Source organism: Platalea leucorodia (genome assembly GCF_965183815.1).
Source record: "Platalea leucorodia genome assembly, chromosome: 1".
Lineage (NCBI taxonomy): Eukaryota > Metazoa > Chordata > Aves > Pelecaniformes > Threskiornithidae > Platalea > Platalea leucorodia.
In genome coordinates, this window is record NC_138823.1 from 146,729,289 (window position 1) to 146,743,708 (window position 14,420).

The 14,420-nt window shown below is 38.0% G+C and overlaps 1 protein-coding gene across 4 annotated transcripts in view; it reads left to right on the forward strand.

The window, feature by feature from the left end:
* Positions 1-14,420, forward strand: part of CACNB2 (calcium voltage-gated channel auxiliary subunit beta 2) — a gene marked incomplete at its 5' end in the record, with an annotated part of 257,642 nt that overhangs the window by 65,194 nt on the left and 178,028 nt on the right. For 2 of the 4 annotated variants that reach the window (XM_082326356.1, XM_082326359.1), the window contains one exon: positions 7,033-7,080. The exons of the other annotated variants lie outside the window; for them this stretch is intronic. In XM_082326356.1, the coding sequence (XP_082182482.1) occupies positions 7,033-7,080 (48 nt within the window). Of the gene's footprint in view, positions 1-7,032; positions 7,081-14,420 lie in introns of those variants that run through there. 4 annotated transcript variants of the gene reach the window in all.

The window sequence follows — 14,420 nt, forward strand, 5'->3', positions numbered from 1 at the left end:
GTTGGCAAAAGCTCATTGTCAATGATTAAACCTGCAAACTGTTATTTAAGAATATTAACTGAATGCAGAAGTCTTGAGCTAGTATTGCATATTTTTTATATTAAGTTTAGTTACTTAGATTTTTTTCTGAAGAATACAGATCATACATGGATGATACAGTAGAGGATATCCATTTGGAATACCACTAAAAAAGCAGCTGTACCACTCATTGTGCTCTTTCAAGCAATGGAAGAGTTGGACATCAACAAAAGTAGCTTCTTGAAAAGCCTTGGGAGGAATTGAATACAGCATATGATCAGTAAAATGTCGCGTGGAGAAAGACAACACCACTGGAGAGAAGTCATATTCTTAAGGTTATTTCCAGCACTTTGAGACACAGATTTTTCATACTTTTTGTGTGTACGTGTGTGTGTGTAATGTATTGCATAATACGTAGCAAATGCTTCGTAAAAGTTGGACTGTTTTTGAGAATCTTATATAGTTTTTTACCACTAACTTCATAAGCCAAATACGGTTTTGTTTTGGCTTTGATTTTTGAGGGGGAGGGACTGCATCACTTTCTCTACAGTTCACAAAACCAAGGGATTCAGAAACAGTTTATTCTACCAAAAAGTCTGAGATTTTTGTCATAATTTCTCTGTCACCATAGACCCCTCATACTGTTTTGCATGGATGCTTAAAATGCTTTATTTGTAGGTAATTGATTGGCTTAAAATATCTCAAATGAGTTTCTCTGAAGTGCTGCATGGAAAGAATCTTAAATGGTACTGAGTAAATTAATCTATTTAACAACTGACTAATATGCCAAAACCCTTTAGCTAAAAATAATACATTATTTCATAAACACTGACTCATATAAACTACTAAGAAGTGGGCCTGAAAAGCTTTAGAAGAAGGATTACAGTTAGAAGCAAATTAGACATTTTGATGTAAATTTAGGAATCCATTCAAGTACTTAAAATGAAGCTGTTATGAAGCAACTGAGAAAATCAGACCTAAATATCTGTGTGTATAAATTTTAGAGGGAGAGGCCTTTCTGAGAGAGAGTGGTTTACACTGAGTATCCATACCACTAAGCTGACGTCCTACAAAAATAGCTCTTAATAATCTTTGAAGCGTCATGGTTATTGGGGAAGGTTTGTGAGGACCAGAAGAAAGCAAATACAGCCACAGTGTTCATGAAGGATCAGAAGGAGGATCTGGGGGAACTACAGGCTGGTCAGCCTTACCTTGATCCCTGTGAAGGTGATGGAGCAAATCCTCTTGGAAACCATTATTAAACGTATGAAGGACAAGTAGATGACTGGGAGTAGTCAGCATAGATTTACAAAGGGCAAATCAGGCTTGACTGGCTTGATAGCCTTTTACGATGAGATGCTTGGCTTAGAAGACAAGGGGAGAAGAGTGGATGCTCTTTATCTTGCCTCTGGCAAGGTTTTCCAAACAGTTTCTCAGGACATGCTCATAGACAAAATGATGGACTAAATAAGTGGATGGTGAAGTGGACTGAAATCTGTCAGAACTGCCAGGCTCAAAGGGTTATGATCAGCGGCATGAAGTCCAGCCCAGCTGGAGGCCAGTCACTAGTTTTGTGCCCCAGGGGTGGTCCTGGAGCCAATACGGTTTAACCTCTTCATTAATAGTCTGGATGATTGAGCAGAGTGTACCCTCAGCAAGTTTGCAGATGCTACAAAACTGGGAGGAGTGGGTTGTGCTGCCATCCTGATGGACCTCAGCAGGCTGGAGAAATGGTCTGACAGGAACCTCATGAAGTTCAACAAAGGGAAGTACAAAGTCATGCATCCAGGAAAGAATAACGTCATGCAGCAGTATAGACTGGCACTGATCACTAGAAAGCAGCTTTGTAGAAAAGGCCCTGGGGGTCCTGGTGGACTCCAAGTGAACATGAGCCAGCGAGGTGTCCTTGCAGCAAAGGCCAACAGCTTCCTGGGCTGTGTTAGGAAGAGTGCTGCCGGCAGGTCAAGGGAGGTGATCCTTGCCCTCTGCTCAGCTGTGGTGAGACACATGGAGTGCTTGGTCCAGTTCTGGGCTCCCTAGGACAAGAGAGACACGGACATTCTGGAGTGAGTCCAGTCAAGGGCCACAAACTTGATGAAGGGTTTGAAGCATATATCATATGAGAACAAGCTGAGAGGACTGGCTGGGATTGTTCAGCTGCAGAAGGGAAGGCTCAGGCGGACCTTCTCCAAATGTATAAATACCTAAATGGAAGGAGTAAAGAAGACGGAGCTAGATTCTTCTCAGTGGTGCCCCATGACAGGACAAGAGGTAATGGGCACAAATTGAAATATAGGCAATTCCAATTAAACATAAGAAAAAGCTTTTTCCTGTGGCAATGGCCAAGCACTTTAACAGGCTGCCCAGAGAGGTTATAGAGTCTCCATCCTTGGAGATAATTTGAAACTTGCCTGGACACAGCACTGAGCAACCTGCTGTAGCTGAGCCTGCTCTGAGCAGGGGGTTGGACTTGATCCCCAGCAGTGCCTTCCCACCTTGACTGTTCTGTGATTCTGTGGATAAATTAAAATAATAATTTAATGGAATTTATCTGTAAAGGATCCTGAAGGTAGCATAGGGTGGACAGTCATTCTTCTGTGACTTGTTCTTTCGTCCAGAAAAAGGATTCAGCATAGTTTTATTCCGTCATCACTCTCATTTGGAATGGATGCGATGCCATTTGAGGTGGTTGGGGCAGCTGTGCCTTGAATTGCTGGCACTGAACACTTCAAATCCATCTCATTAGCCCTGGGCAGTCACTTGATCAGATTATGGAAGGTCTGGCCATGAGCTTTGGGTGACTGTGAGCTGGCAGAGGCTTTACCCAGATAGTGCTGGTTAGCTGAGGAAGCCAATCAGAGTAAATGACAATTTTTTGACAGCCTCTTTTTCTTTTCCCACCTTTCAGTTTATATAACCTGTAAAATGAAGCACTTAAGGAGAATACAAATAGCTGTACCACTCATTTACCCTCTAAGAGTTCATTCCTACTCATCCTTTCATGCCAGCCTGTTCATTTAATTTCAGATAAAAACTTCTGTCCTTTCTTCCATGCTGTTTCAATGTTGGAGAAGCTGCCTCTAAATATTTGAAAATCAACCTCACTGATTACTTCAAAACACTTCAAAAGTTTCTCCTTATTTATTGTACCTGTTGGTATGTTTGTCACCACTGTGTCACTGTTTCTTCCTGCTCCCCGAGTGTCTGTACCAATCTTTTGAATATTGTTTTATATGTATCTGATAAGCTCCTTTTTTGAAGGTGCTCTCATTTTGCCCTGTGTGCAAAAATAAAATTATTCACTGAGAACATTAACCTTGGTATTGTCTTAATGATAATGGCTAACTAAAAGTTCATTTCAAAAATATATCACAAGAAATACAAAAGTAGAAGAATTGCTGTGCTCATAGAGCTATTTTTTCAACATTAGAGCATGGAAAAAAATCTTTCACTAGCTTGGTAGTATAATGTCTTTTAGTGAGGTTTTCTGATTTTTAGTTATTCTTGGGTTAGGTGCCTTGTTACACCTTCAATTTAAGGTAGCATGGAGTTTTTTTATTAGAGTGATAATGTTATTAATTAGATTGTTGCAGTTTGCCTAAAGACTAAGCTCACCCAGAAAGTATGGGGAGGATAGTGATAAAATTTGCTGCTTGAATAGCCGTCATTGTTTCTTTAAATGCAATAAACACTACTAGACGTCACAAATGTGGTAATGAGAATGAGGAAGACAAAAGAAAGCAAAATCCAGTGCAGCGTGTGTGCTGAAGAAAATTTAACAGAAGATGTAAATGGTCTATTCCGTATTCACTGCATTGTCCTATGGGGACTGTAAACAAAGTCATATTTGCAGAACACAAAATTTTACTGGATTTCAGTTACAGATGAGTTTGACTTGGAGATATTTGTGTCCCTTCTGTCCCCAAAATAGTTATCCCTTTCTCACCCCTCCATAAAAAGCAACTTAGAATCATGTTGAAAAAAGTGCTTTTGGTAATTGTTTGAAGTATGGTCATGGCAAAGTATTTTAGTAATTTGGGAGTAGGAGGGAAGAGAGACAACCAAACAATTTTCCTGCCTATGTTGAAAGGACAGATTTTATGGTTGGATTATGAAATCTTCGGTTGTGACAGTAGATGCATGCTAATTTGAGTGAGAGTTGTGATACTGGTTTTGTAAGGGATGCTCCTGGTTGCTATGGGTCTTCTTGATGAGTTTTAGGAAGAGTTAGAAATATAGATGCATTAACCTTCTTCAGAAGCAACTGAAACTTCTAAAATTAATTTCCACTTTTTCATATTGTTTGCCTTACCAGTGCAAGAAACACTTATGTGAAACCAATATTATTGATGATTTCCAAATAAATTTCACAAATCTTTAAAAAAAGTTAAATGTCTAACATATAGCTGAAGTATGTCTTTAATTCTGGTGTTAGTTTATGTATGGATCTTCCCTAAGAGTAAAAAGTAGTCGTTATAAGGAGAGAATGTAGAGAACTGATTGGTATATATGTATGTATGCAACTCTTTCTAGCTTTATTTGATTAGCTGTTTTGAATAAGTGATTCTTTTTTATGGTAATGTTCAATACGTCCTGACTTCCAAATGCTTTTTTCTTCCTGCTAGTTGTCATTATTGCTATATTTATTAATGGTTTTGTTAGAATAACTCTAAACAGTCCTGATCGGAAGAGATGAATGGTCTGCATTGTTTATTGGTCCAGTATACTGCTTTTGGACTGTCAAATTGTTACAAGGACACTTCCTTATGTGTCATTGTGAAGTACCAACTTCTGTCCTGCTAAAGATAAATCATTACCTATCTTACTGTGTGGTAGGAGGTAAAATAAAGCTAGCTTAGATTTAGATGTCTAGATTAGGTCCTTACATCCACAATTTCCTGTTGTTAATTATATTAGTCTTATTATATTTTTTAAGATGCTGAGATCATCTGCGGGTCCAGCTGAGATGAGTTATCAGCAATTTGTCTTCACTAACAATTGTGGCTTTACACCAAAAGTATATTTGGCTAAGAAACACCAATCAACCCACTGGTGTCCGTAGGAACTGCTGGTTGTTAGATGGTCAGGAAAAAAAAAAATCCTACCAAAAAAAACCCCAACCCAAACCAGTCAAGCTAGTGATATTTGAATGGCTAAATATGCATTTTTGGTCCCCAAAGACACATACATGCTTAACACCACTGATTTATTTTTTTTTAAGAGGGAAATTGCACATGAAAAAAATGTACTTGAAATTGGCAGCGGTCAGGTGCCTAAATTGAGTTTTAGTTGCCTGACTTTGGGCTTGTAGATGTTAACTCTCTTAGTGACGTTATTTCAGCACATAGTCAGAGGCCTTCCCACTTCTATGGGCAGACCTTCGTTATCTTCCACTGGAATAAAACTCTCTCCTGACCGTTCAGCCAGTTTGAGTACCTGATACCATTTTGCATGCACACAGATAACTTGCCTTCTTTGGAGTCCCCTCTTTCAAGCTTGGAAGCCAAACTAATCTCTGAGGAGCACCACCTTTTTTTCTTTACCCTTTTGAGAAGGTTTAACCCTTTCATTAGCCATCATGACGCAGCCTACATAAACACAGGGTAGAAATATCTTGTATAATCTCTAATCTTTTCATTGCAGATTTTAATAATAAACTCAGTCATTAAATTAAAAAGATAAGTACATTTTATTTACCTTTTAAAAGTAATATATTGGTCCTCTTATTTTACTATTTTAAGCATACTGTGTATTCTGTTTTTTAGCAAAATGCTGGTGGTGAAAGAGTTAAGTTTGCCTCAGTGTTAAAAACATAAGTGAATTATGTATTCATCTGACCAGAGATGTACAGTACTGGAGACATTTGAGACTCTTAGACCACTGCCATAAAGTACTGAAGGATTTAATTTTAAGATATAATATAGCTATTAAGCCTTTTCAGTACTGGAATATTCAGTCCCTCTCAGAAGAAGAGTGATGAACTGTGATCATAAACAGGTTAATTTAATCTGACCTGATTTCAGATGTGTCCCCTTATTGCTTTACGGATAATAATTTTTCATTATATTTATCTTTTCAAAATCATTATCCATAAGTCTCAATTATCCAAGTATTTAATTAGCTCTGTCAGTGGTTTAGGTTAAAAAAAAAAAAAAAAAAGGGGTGTTAATCCCAAAGTCTAAGTTTGTATTCTGAGTTTTGATGTTCTTTCAAGTCGTTTTTGTAAACAGTATCAGCAGAGGAGACTGTGCCTCTGATGCGAGTCAGGTAGTAAGGCCACTCAGCAGTGCTGCCTACAATTCATGTGAAACACGTATCGCCAGACAAAGCATCTGACTATTTGGAGGGTGGTTCTGTAGTCTTGAGAATCCAGAGTGAATTAAAGTCTAGACTCTGTCATTTTTTCAGGCTGTTGGGAAGGGATAAATAACAAATCAGATATGCCCAAGATAGAACAGAGGTAATGCTGAAGCAAGGATGCTCTTGCTGGTTTGTGCATTGGGAAGAAAGCTGTAATAGCAGCAGCAGCAATAACAACAGCAGCAGCGGCGGCAGCAGCAGCAGCAAGAGACCTTCGGAAAGCCGGGTGTTGCAGTAGTCTGAGATATAAAGATCCTGTTATGTCTCTGTCTTTCCTAAATTCAGAATGGTTGATACAAACCTTACGCCACGTGTAGTAAAAGATGTATATGAATACAGAATTTGCTTTGTAATAACTGGATGCTGAGGAAATAAAGACGTGCCTCTGGGTTTTCGTTGTTGGGTTTTTTTCTGCCTTTTTTTTTTTTTTTTAATCATCTGAAACAGAAGAGATTGATTTACTCAGAGAAAGTAAGTTTCATCTGTCTTCAAGATAATTTAAAAGGACAGCTTGGGAGCTGGAGGGTGACTGTTTTTCTACCTGTTTCCTTGCACCTGGGGCTGAAAAGTGAGGAGAGATGGACAGTGTCTCAGAGACAGGAATGACCAAAGCTTGGTGAAAGCGTACACTGATTGTTGTCTGCTGTCCTCTTCATGCAGTGCTGTGGGCTGGTGCACCGACGGCGAGTACGGGTTTCCTATGTAAGTTTTAATTTGTATTAGAATGATGCTAACTTGTATGTTCAACTCCTAATATATCAGATGTTATGGTATGCCGTAGGCAGGTATTTTGATGTATATCTGAGTGACCAACCAGAGCACTAAGTATCTGTGAAATAAGTTTTTACAGCACAGAGACACAAGGATTGTTTTAACAGGTATGAGTTTCTTGTCATCTACTTTTTCAGAACTTGTTCATATCAAGAATATATCTTATTTCGAAATAACCTGTGGTGTTAAAAGGCTGGAAGCCTGACCCTTCTGACTTCTTTTTTAAATGGTGTATTTTTTCTTGCTAGTAGCTCTGCGTTAAGTGGAGTCATTAGAAAAGGACATCTCTATTTATCCATATATGATAACTGCAAATCACTTATGGACTTATCAATTATGGACTGGCACAAAAATTATTTGAAAGACCCTGAGGAACATAAAAATCATCTTGTGAGGTAGTTCTTTTGACAAAGAGCAGTAGCACAGTGGCAGAAGTACGGCCTGATGGTTTGCATGGTTTGTTTGCTTTCCAGAACAGGGTATTTCAATACTCTGGTATGATAAGACTGCTCTGTATTGCAAAATGGCTGTCTCTAATAAATTCCACGAGGAAAGCCAGCACCAAAGCTTAAGTATTAGTAATGAAAAAGATTGACTATTAGCTGAAATATGTCTGAACTATACTCAGCTGATGTGATAATCTCCTAAGTAATTCATTTATGTTTTAACATTCCTTTTCTATTCTGCTGTTCAGTTGTCAGATAGATGTGATAAGAAACAGAAGGCTGAAACGATCTGGCTAGGCTGCAAATTGAAATTGCTGAGTATTTGCAACAAGCAGCTTGTAGCTTGTTGCACAAGAAAAGAGCAAATATATCAGGAGAAATAGTTCTGTTGTCAGGACTGCTGCGTGTTTCTCTGTGTCATAGAAAGCTCTTTTACACAACGCTTAAAAACGATCGCAGAACAAGCAAGGTCATAAATAGGTGTGATCTAAGTCAAAGTTTGTATACGGGATTGATGGAGAGAATAAGATTATTAAAAAGAAAACATATCTTCTTTAGAATATATTGCAGAGATGTAAACAATTAGAAATGTGAGTGTGGTCATAGTTGTTTTGCACAGCTAATTTGACTTTGGATGTATTTTGTTCTCACTGGTGCAACAGTTGATACTGTTCTGTAAGAAGCAGGCAGAAGCATGGAGATTCAGATGAGATCTTTGCTCAAGGTTAGAACTTAAACAGTACAGTATTTTGCATAATTATGCAAAACTCAACGTGTAGTTTGTTTTAACCATCCATTCAATATAAAATCAAAACTTGGACATCTGTTATGCAGATACTTATTTGATACATAGCTACTTCCACTGTTACGCAGAAATTGAAATATGAATACATTGAAAACACTTCTTATTTGTTAGCTCTCTCATGCCAGTGGAGTTTAGGGCATATGAAAACAATGACCTCTTGAGATGCATCACCCACCGTTTCATTTCTCTTTGTTATTGTTACTTAACAGTAGCACTAGGCACTGTGAATAACATTACCTAGACAGAATAAAATATTTGCGTGTTTGCAAAGTATGTTTCACAACTTGGAAGTGTCAGAATATTGATTTGTGAACCATCATGACATCTACTCAGGTTTAGTCTCAGACTAAACACATTAAACTCCATGGACTCCATCATTTTTAGGATGTTTGTGGGCAATGGAGAGAAAGATGCTTAGTGTATGTCTTACAAAGTACTAAGGTTTGTACCTAATTTTGTGATACTTGTTGTGTAGAGGGTATTGTATGCTGCTGGGCCCTGTGGTATTCTGACTACCTCACTAACTGTTTACAAAAAAGAAGGTTGCTCCGTCTTAGTTAGGATAAGTGAAATGGAGTTTGCCCTTGATCTTTTTGGTCCGAACCCCATTACATGAAAGATGACCGTGTTCTCAAATAACTTAATTACAATGAAAATTCTCTCTGTTGTTTGAATCCTTGATTATCCAAACTCGTTATTATTGAATTTTTTTGGTGCTCCCCACGGCATTGGGCTAATTGAGGTTGTACTGTGTGATTCTTTTGGGATGAAAGCACTGAAATTAAAGTGAGCCAAGATATGACCCTTTTTATTAACGTGTGACTCACTGGGGAAAAACATCAGACTTTTATTCTGGGTTAATAGTTTACAGTTCTTAAGTTGCTTATGAATTGTGGTGGTGAATGATCCAATTAGAAGTTGTTATTTTTATTTTGGGGGGAGTTTAAGATATTGTACTTTATGTATCCAAAAACATATGACCAAATCTAACTGACTATTGTTTTGCAACCAATACAGCTCTTTCTGGTCCAGGTCCTAAAAATTGTGTGGATCTTAGGCATAATCAGTCTCTTTGATGGTCTTTTGGGTCAGAAATAGACAGATCACCACAATTAGTTATGTGGGCTCACATTGTTTACTTGGAGGAGCAGCATTATTGGTGGAGAAGATGGTTGTATTCTTATGTTGCTCCTTTCTGTGATCTCCTGCATGTTAGACTCTCATGCACAGACATTAGTCCTGCATCTGTGTTCTGGGATAAAATTGAAGGCCTGGATGGATTGTATCCATCTTTACCTTCTCTCGAGGTTTTGCTGCTATTGAGTGATGTGCAGACCACACAATGTTAACGAGATTAAATTTGGCTCAGGCATTCTCCCCAGGCTTTCCCGATCATTGACTCTTCCTTCAGCATGGCACCATGTACTGCCTGCATCCACTAAGTTTCCACTCTTCCTCTTCTGAGAGTTTCTCTCTGTGGGTGGGTAATCGGGGGGGGGGCATTTAATGAAATTTGTTTAATTCGGTGTGGCATAATCTGCAGCTTCTAATGGCAGGGTGTGTCATATGGGCTTTACGACTGCATACTAATACTCAAGTCCAGAAATAAAGACCCTCATATTGGACATTTTCATGGCAAAAGCTGGAAATAATTCCAAATAACATCTTCACGTTATTCCTTTAGTTCTGGCTGTGAGATGGGGTCATGCCATTTGTCAAATGGAATCCATTTGGGGTAGTATGGAGGAGCAGCTGTGTTGAGTTCTTCCAGTGGACAATCATCTCTTTCTGGAATGTGGAGTCTAAAACATTAGTACTAATTGTATGTTGCCTGAAAATGTTTTCACAAGTCTTACTGCCAGCATGTCACAGAACATCTAAAAGCACCGGAGCCTGAAAACTGACCAGTATATTTCAGCTTTCAAACTTCATAGGCTAGTCTGTCCACCTGTTGGTTCAGACTTCAGAAGATGCAATCTGATGGAAGTCAGTCAGAAATCTTGCACAGTCTTCAGCTTTCTGCTGTTCTCCCTGGAAGTGTTTGGAAACGAAGGCTGTTTGAACACAGAGTCCAAGATATTTCCAGAGTCTGCACGTTTCTGAACAGAGCAATTATCTGTCAACTGCTTTGCCTGACTGTATGTACTGTCTCCTCTTAATGCTGTGAGTGGTCTCATTTGCTGTGGTGCAAATACCCGCCAAACTGGAAAAATTGCTTATATGGCAACATAATAGGGGTTCACTCTGAGCTTTTTATCCATGCCAAGTGAAAGCAATGACAGGTACAGGAGGAGAGTCCACATAGTTTCTTGCAAGACTCTTCAAGATGGTGAACTTGGAAGTGACCTAATGCATAGCTGTAGGTCACTTATCGGAGCATACAAGACAGGCAAATCCAAGCGCATTGAGCACATTAGTGTACTGCAAAGCATAGCGTACTGCAAAGCCTCCTGCCGTCTCAGGGTGCAGGTCTGTTTGCAGAGTACATGTTTATTGCCACTCTTACAGCTGCACAACAAGGAGCAGATGAATGTAGCCAGGGAGGGCCAACAGATGATAATCTGGATAGGCAAGCCATAGGCTGGAATCCGTTGTATTTTAAATAACAGCTTAAAATCTTTAGGTGTCTGGATTTTCCAACACTGTGTTTAATACTTATTTATTTATTTAGTAGTTTGAAAACTCATCTTGTTGACTTTTATAGTTTTTGCTTTTTTTGTTTGTTTGTTTTTTTGAATTATCAAGTGAAATTTTTGCTTAGCTGAAAGGACTATTCAGAATAAGTCTGAGCCAATGTTTTAAAGATTTTTCTCAGATATATAACTAATTTGATAAAGCATAGAGATGATGTCTGGAAGGCAAATATTCATTACTCTGGCTCAATCCTTTGTTAAGGATTAATTACAATTCAATATATTAAAAAAAAACCCCACCCTTAAAAAATGCATGCCAAAACAATGCAAACTTTATTTAAAGATTAGCAGTGAAATTTATGGTATGGCTTGCACTGTGTATTTTAGTTTAATGTAATTAAGGACCTTGGTATGGTTTTGTTTCAAGATGCTTCTCTTCTAATGGTGGGGACTGTAATTGGAGAGCTTTCTGCCTGCAGCAGTGAGCAGGATCCAGACGGCAGGCTTTTTGTGCTTGTGTCTGGAGGATATCTCAGACCTCCTGAGGGAATGTTCTCTTTTTGGTGTCGTTAGATTTGGTCTAGGGTTTTTTGTCTCTTCCTCTTGAGACTGTAATCTTTTCCATCTATCACTTAATCATGTTTCTCACCAGACCATTCTTTATCATAGCAGATGCTGTCCTTCTCTTTGTTCCTTTTGCTCACTACCTCCCTATCTCTTCTTCATTGCTGATTTATAAGGTTATTTTTTTCCAGATATAGCTACTTTTTTTCCTCTTTTCCACCATGTATCTCTGGTTTTGACATGCAGAAATCTTGCTTCACATTTGCAAACTTCTTTTCCTTCTGTTGGCATTAGTCCCAGCCTTGTATTTTCCCTTCCCGGGACTGCACCTGCCAGGGCTATTTCAATGATCCTTAATACTCCTGTGCCATCAACCCTAGCCTTGCACCTATCCCTCTTCTTTTCTTCATTGCTGCTGTTGTTAGTTTTAGTGGAAGTTTGAGCTGTTCGCAATGAGAAGTTGCAGGCTAAGGCAGCTGTTGATGAACCATTGTTATTATCACGATTTACCTCCACGATTCTCCTCTGTGTATTGTAGGCAGAAAAACAACATGCTGGGAAGGAGGAAAGAGAGTATAAAGAAGCTGTGGTTTTCTGAGAGAATTAAATGACATGTTTTAGCATAAACACGGTATATTTACACCTTTAAAGGAACTGGCTGGACTAGCAACAATAGTCCTTTAACTTTTTTAAGTGACTGGACTGTCCTTGGTACTGGGTGAGTATGGCTGACATGAAACTCTTAGGGAGCAACTCATCATCTCTGGATTTGGGGGATACTTTCTATATTTTAAATATCTATTGGAAGTATTTTTGGATTTTTTTCTGTACCCTTTTTTAATATTTTGCTTTGGTAGTATAGGAAGAAAACAGTAAGTGAATAAAGTGGAATAAACTGGTGTGGCAATGTTTAAAGGAAAAGTGACCTGAACCAAGAGTCTGTCAGTCATTGTATACCAGCCAAACCAGGGCAAATTTTGCACTGCCCAAATTAAAGGCAAATAAATCCCCTTTATCTGCATTTACCCTGCTACAGTTGTCTAATGGCCTATATTCGTTAAGTTGGGGAGTGTTACTGAAGCTAAACTGTTTCCATTGCAGCTCCAGTCTTTCCAAGTGAAACTTCGCACATTTACTCCAATTATTTTGGTATTTCCCTTTTACATATTAGGTGATCATAATTTCTTATTTTTGACTCCTATGATTGCGTTCCATTTTACTAGCATAGAGTTTGGACTACAAAGCCTCTGCTTAAAGAAAAAAAATAAGAATATATTTTCTTGTCCCTCTTCTTTAAATTCTCTCTTCTTGCTGCATTCCCTAGGTACAACCTTTGAATTTAATTAACTAGCAAAAGGGGCTTCTATTGAAAAACTTTCTTACATTTAGGAGAATTAAATGGAACATTTATAGCTCTTTGTACCTTCTGAAGTAAAATTACATAACAATATGACTGGTGGACAAAATATTGTGACAATATGTGCAATAAGGGCCTGCTCTCTTTCATTTGTATGTAATATAACTGCTTGAATAATAGATTTAAAATATTTAGAATTTCAAGTCAGCAGCAGTATGACAATTTGAAATGTACTGAAATAAATAATTAGAGAATCCCATTTCAGTTATTTTCCTCTATCCTCATCTGTTAAGGCTAAATTCATATTTGCATTGGTAATACTATCACTAATTGCTAAACCAGGGCATTATTTTGTTACCCTCCACCTCTTTGGGTACATCAAAGTAGTGACATTATTTTCATTGTTTCTGGCAAGAAAAGCTCAGACTTGTGAAACCTATCTGCTTCCTTCATAACCTCCTCCTATACAAGCAGCACGCTTGACTTTGATTTTATGCATGTTATGTTAGACTTTTCTGAAGCTCTATTTTAAATAAGTTGTTCTTAAAAAGGCTATGTGTTTTCTGAAACCTGTGTTATATTCATGAAAATAAGTTGCAAATTTGCAATATGTCATACACTTAGAGCACTGTATGCTCTATTACTAGTCTCTTGTAGTTAATAAAGTGGGAATCAGGACTTGTAACCTCTGTCTCCAGACCCACCAGTGCTTCATCCTGTGGCTGTGGACAAATCATGTGGAAAGAGGCCTGAGGTGCTTCCTTTCCACAAAACTGCGATTCTTTGATGGAAGGAGAATCCTGCTGCACAAGTATGTGTGCAGAAGTATAAGGTTTTCTATAAAACATGAAAAAAAAAAGAGTATTTGTTAAAAATAAACACTTAAAACTAACTTAAGAGATTGTTACAAGTAAAATATAACACATTTTCATCCTTCATTTCTTTTTGGCTTACCGTCTCTTTGCCTTCTGCCTTTTCTCCCACTTCATACACAGTGAGATTTGCTCTCCTCACTTGGTAAAAATGTTTTTCTCCTTTCTTCTTAGTCTTTTATAGGTTTATTTTGTGCGTTCTCTCCTGGCCATCTTTTTTCCCTTTGACATTTACTTTTTCATTCTGCTCTTCTGGGGTGTAATGTCTTTGGGTACAATGCTTACTGACTTACTAATTTAAGTATACTTGGCAATTTTAATACATTTTCTGATGAGCTGGCATTCCATAACAATTTTATGAGGCTCTGAACTCATGATAAATTAACTGGCTGTCTTACAATTGGGTCTACAATACTCATTGAGTCTCCTGACTTCTCTGAGGAAGGTTGCCATGTTTAATGCCTTTCTACTATCTTTATAGTAAACTGGAGTAGCAAAATTAATAACTTTCTAAAAGGGAAATGAGAGGAAAATAAAGAAATACTTTTAGATTTTAATCAAAAAGATAGACTTGGTGAAGTGCTGAACATAGCA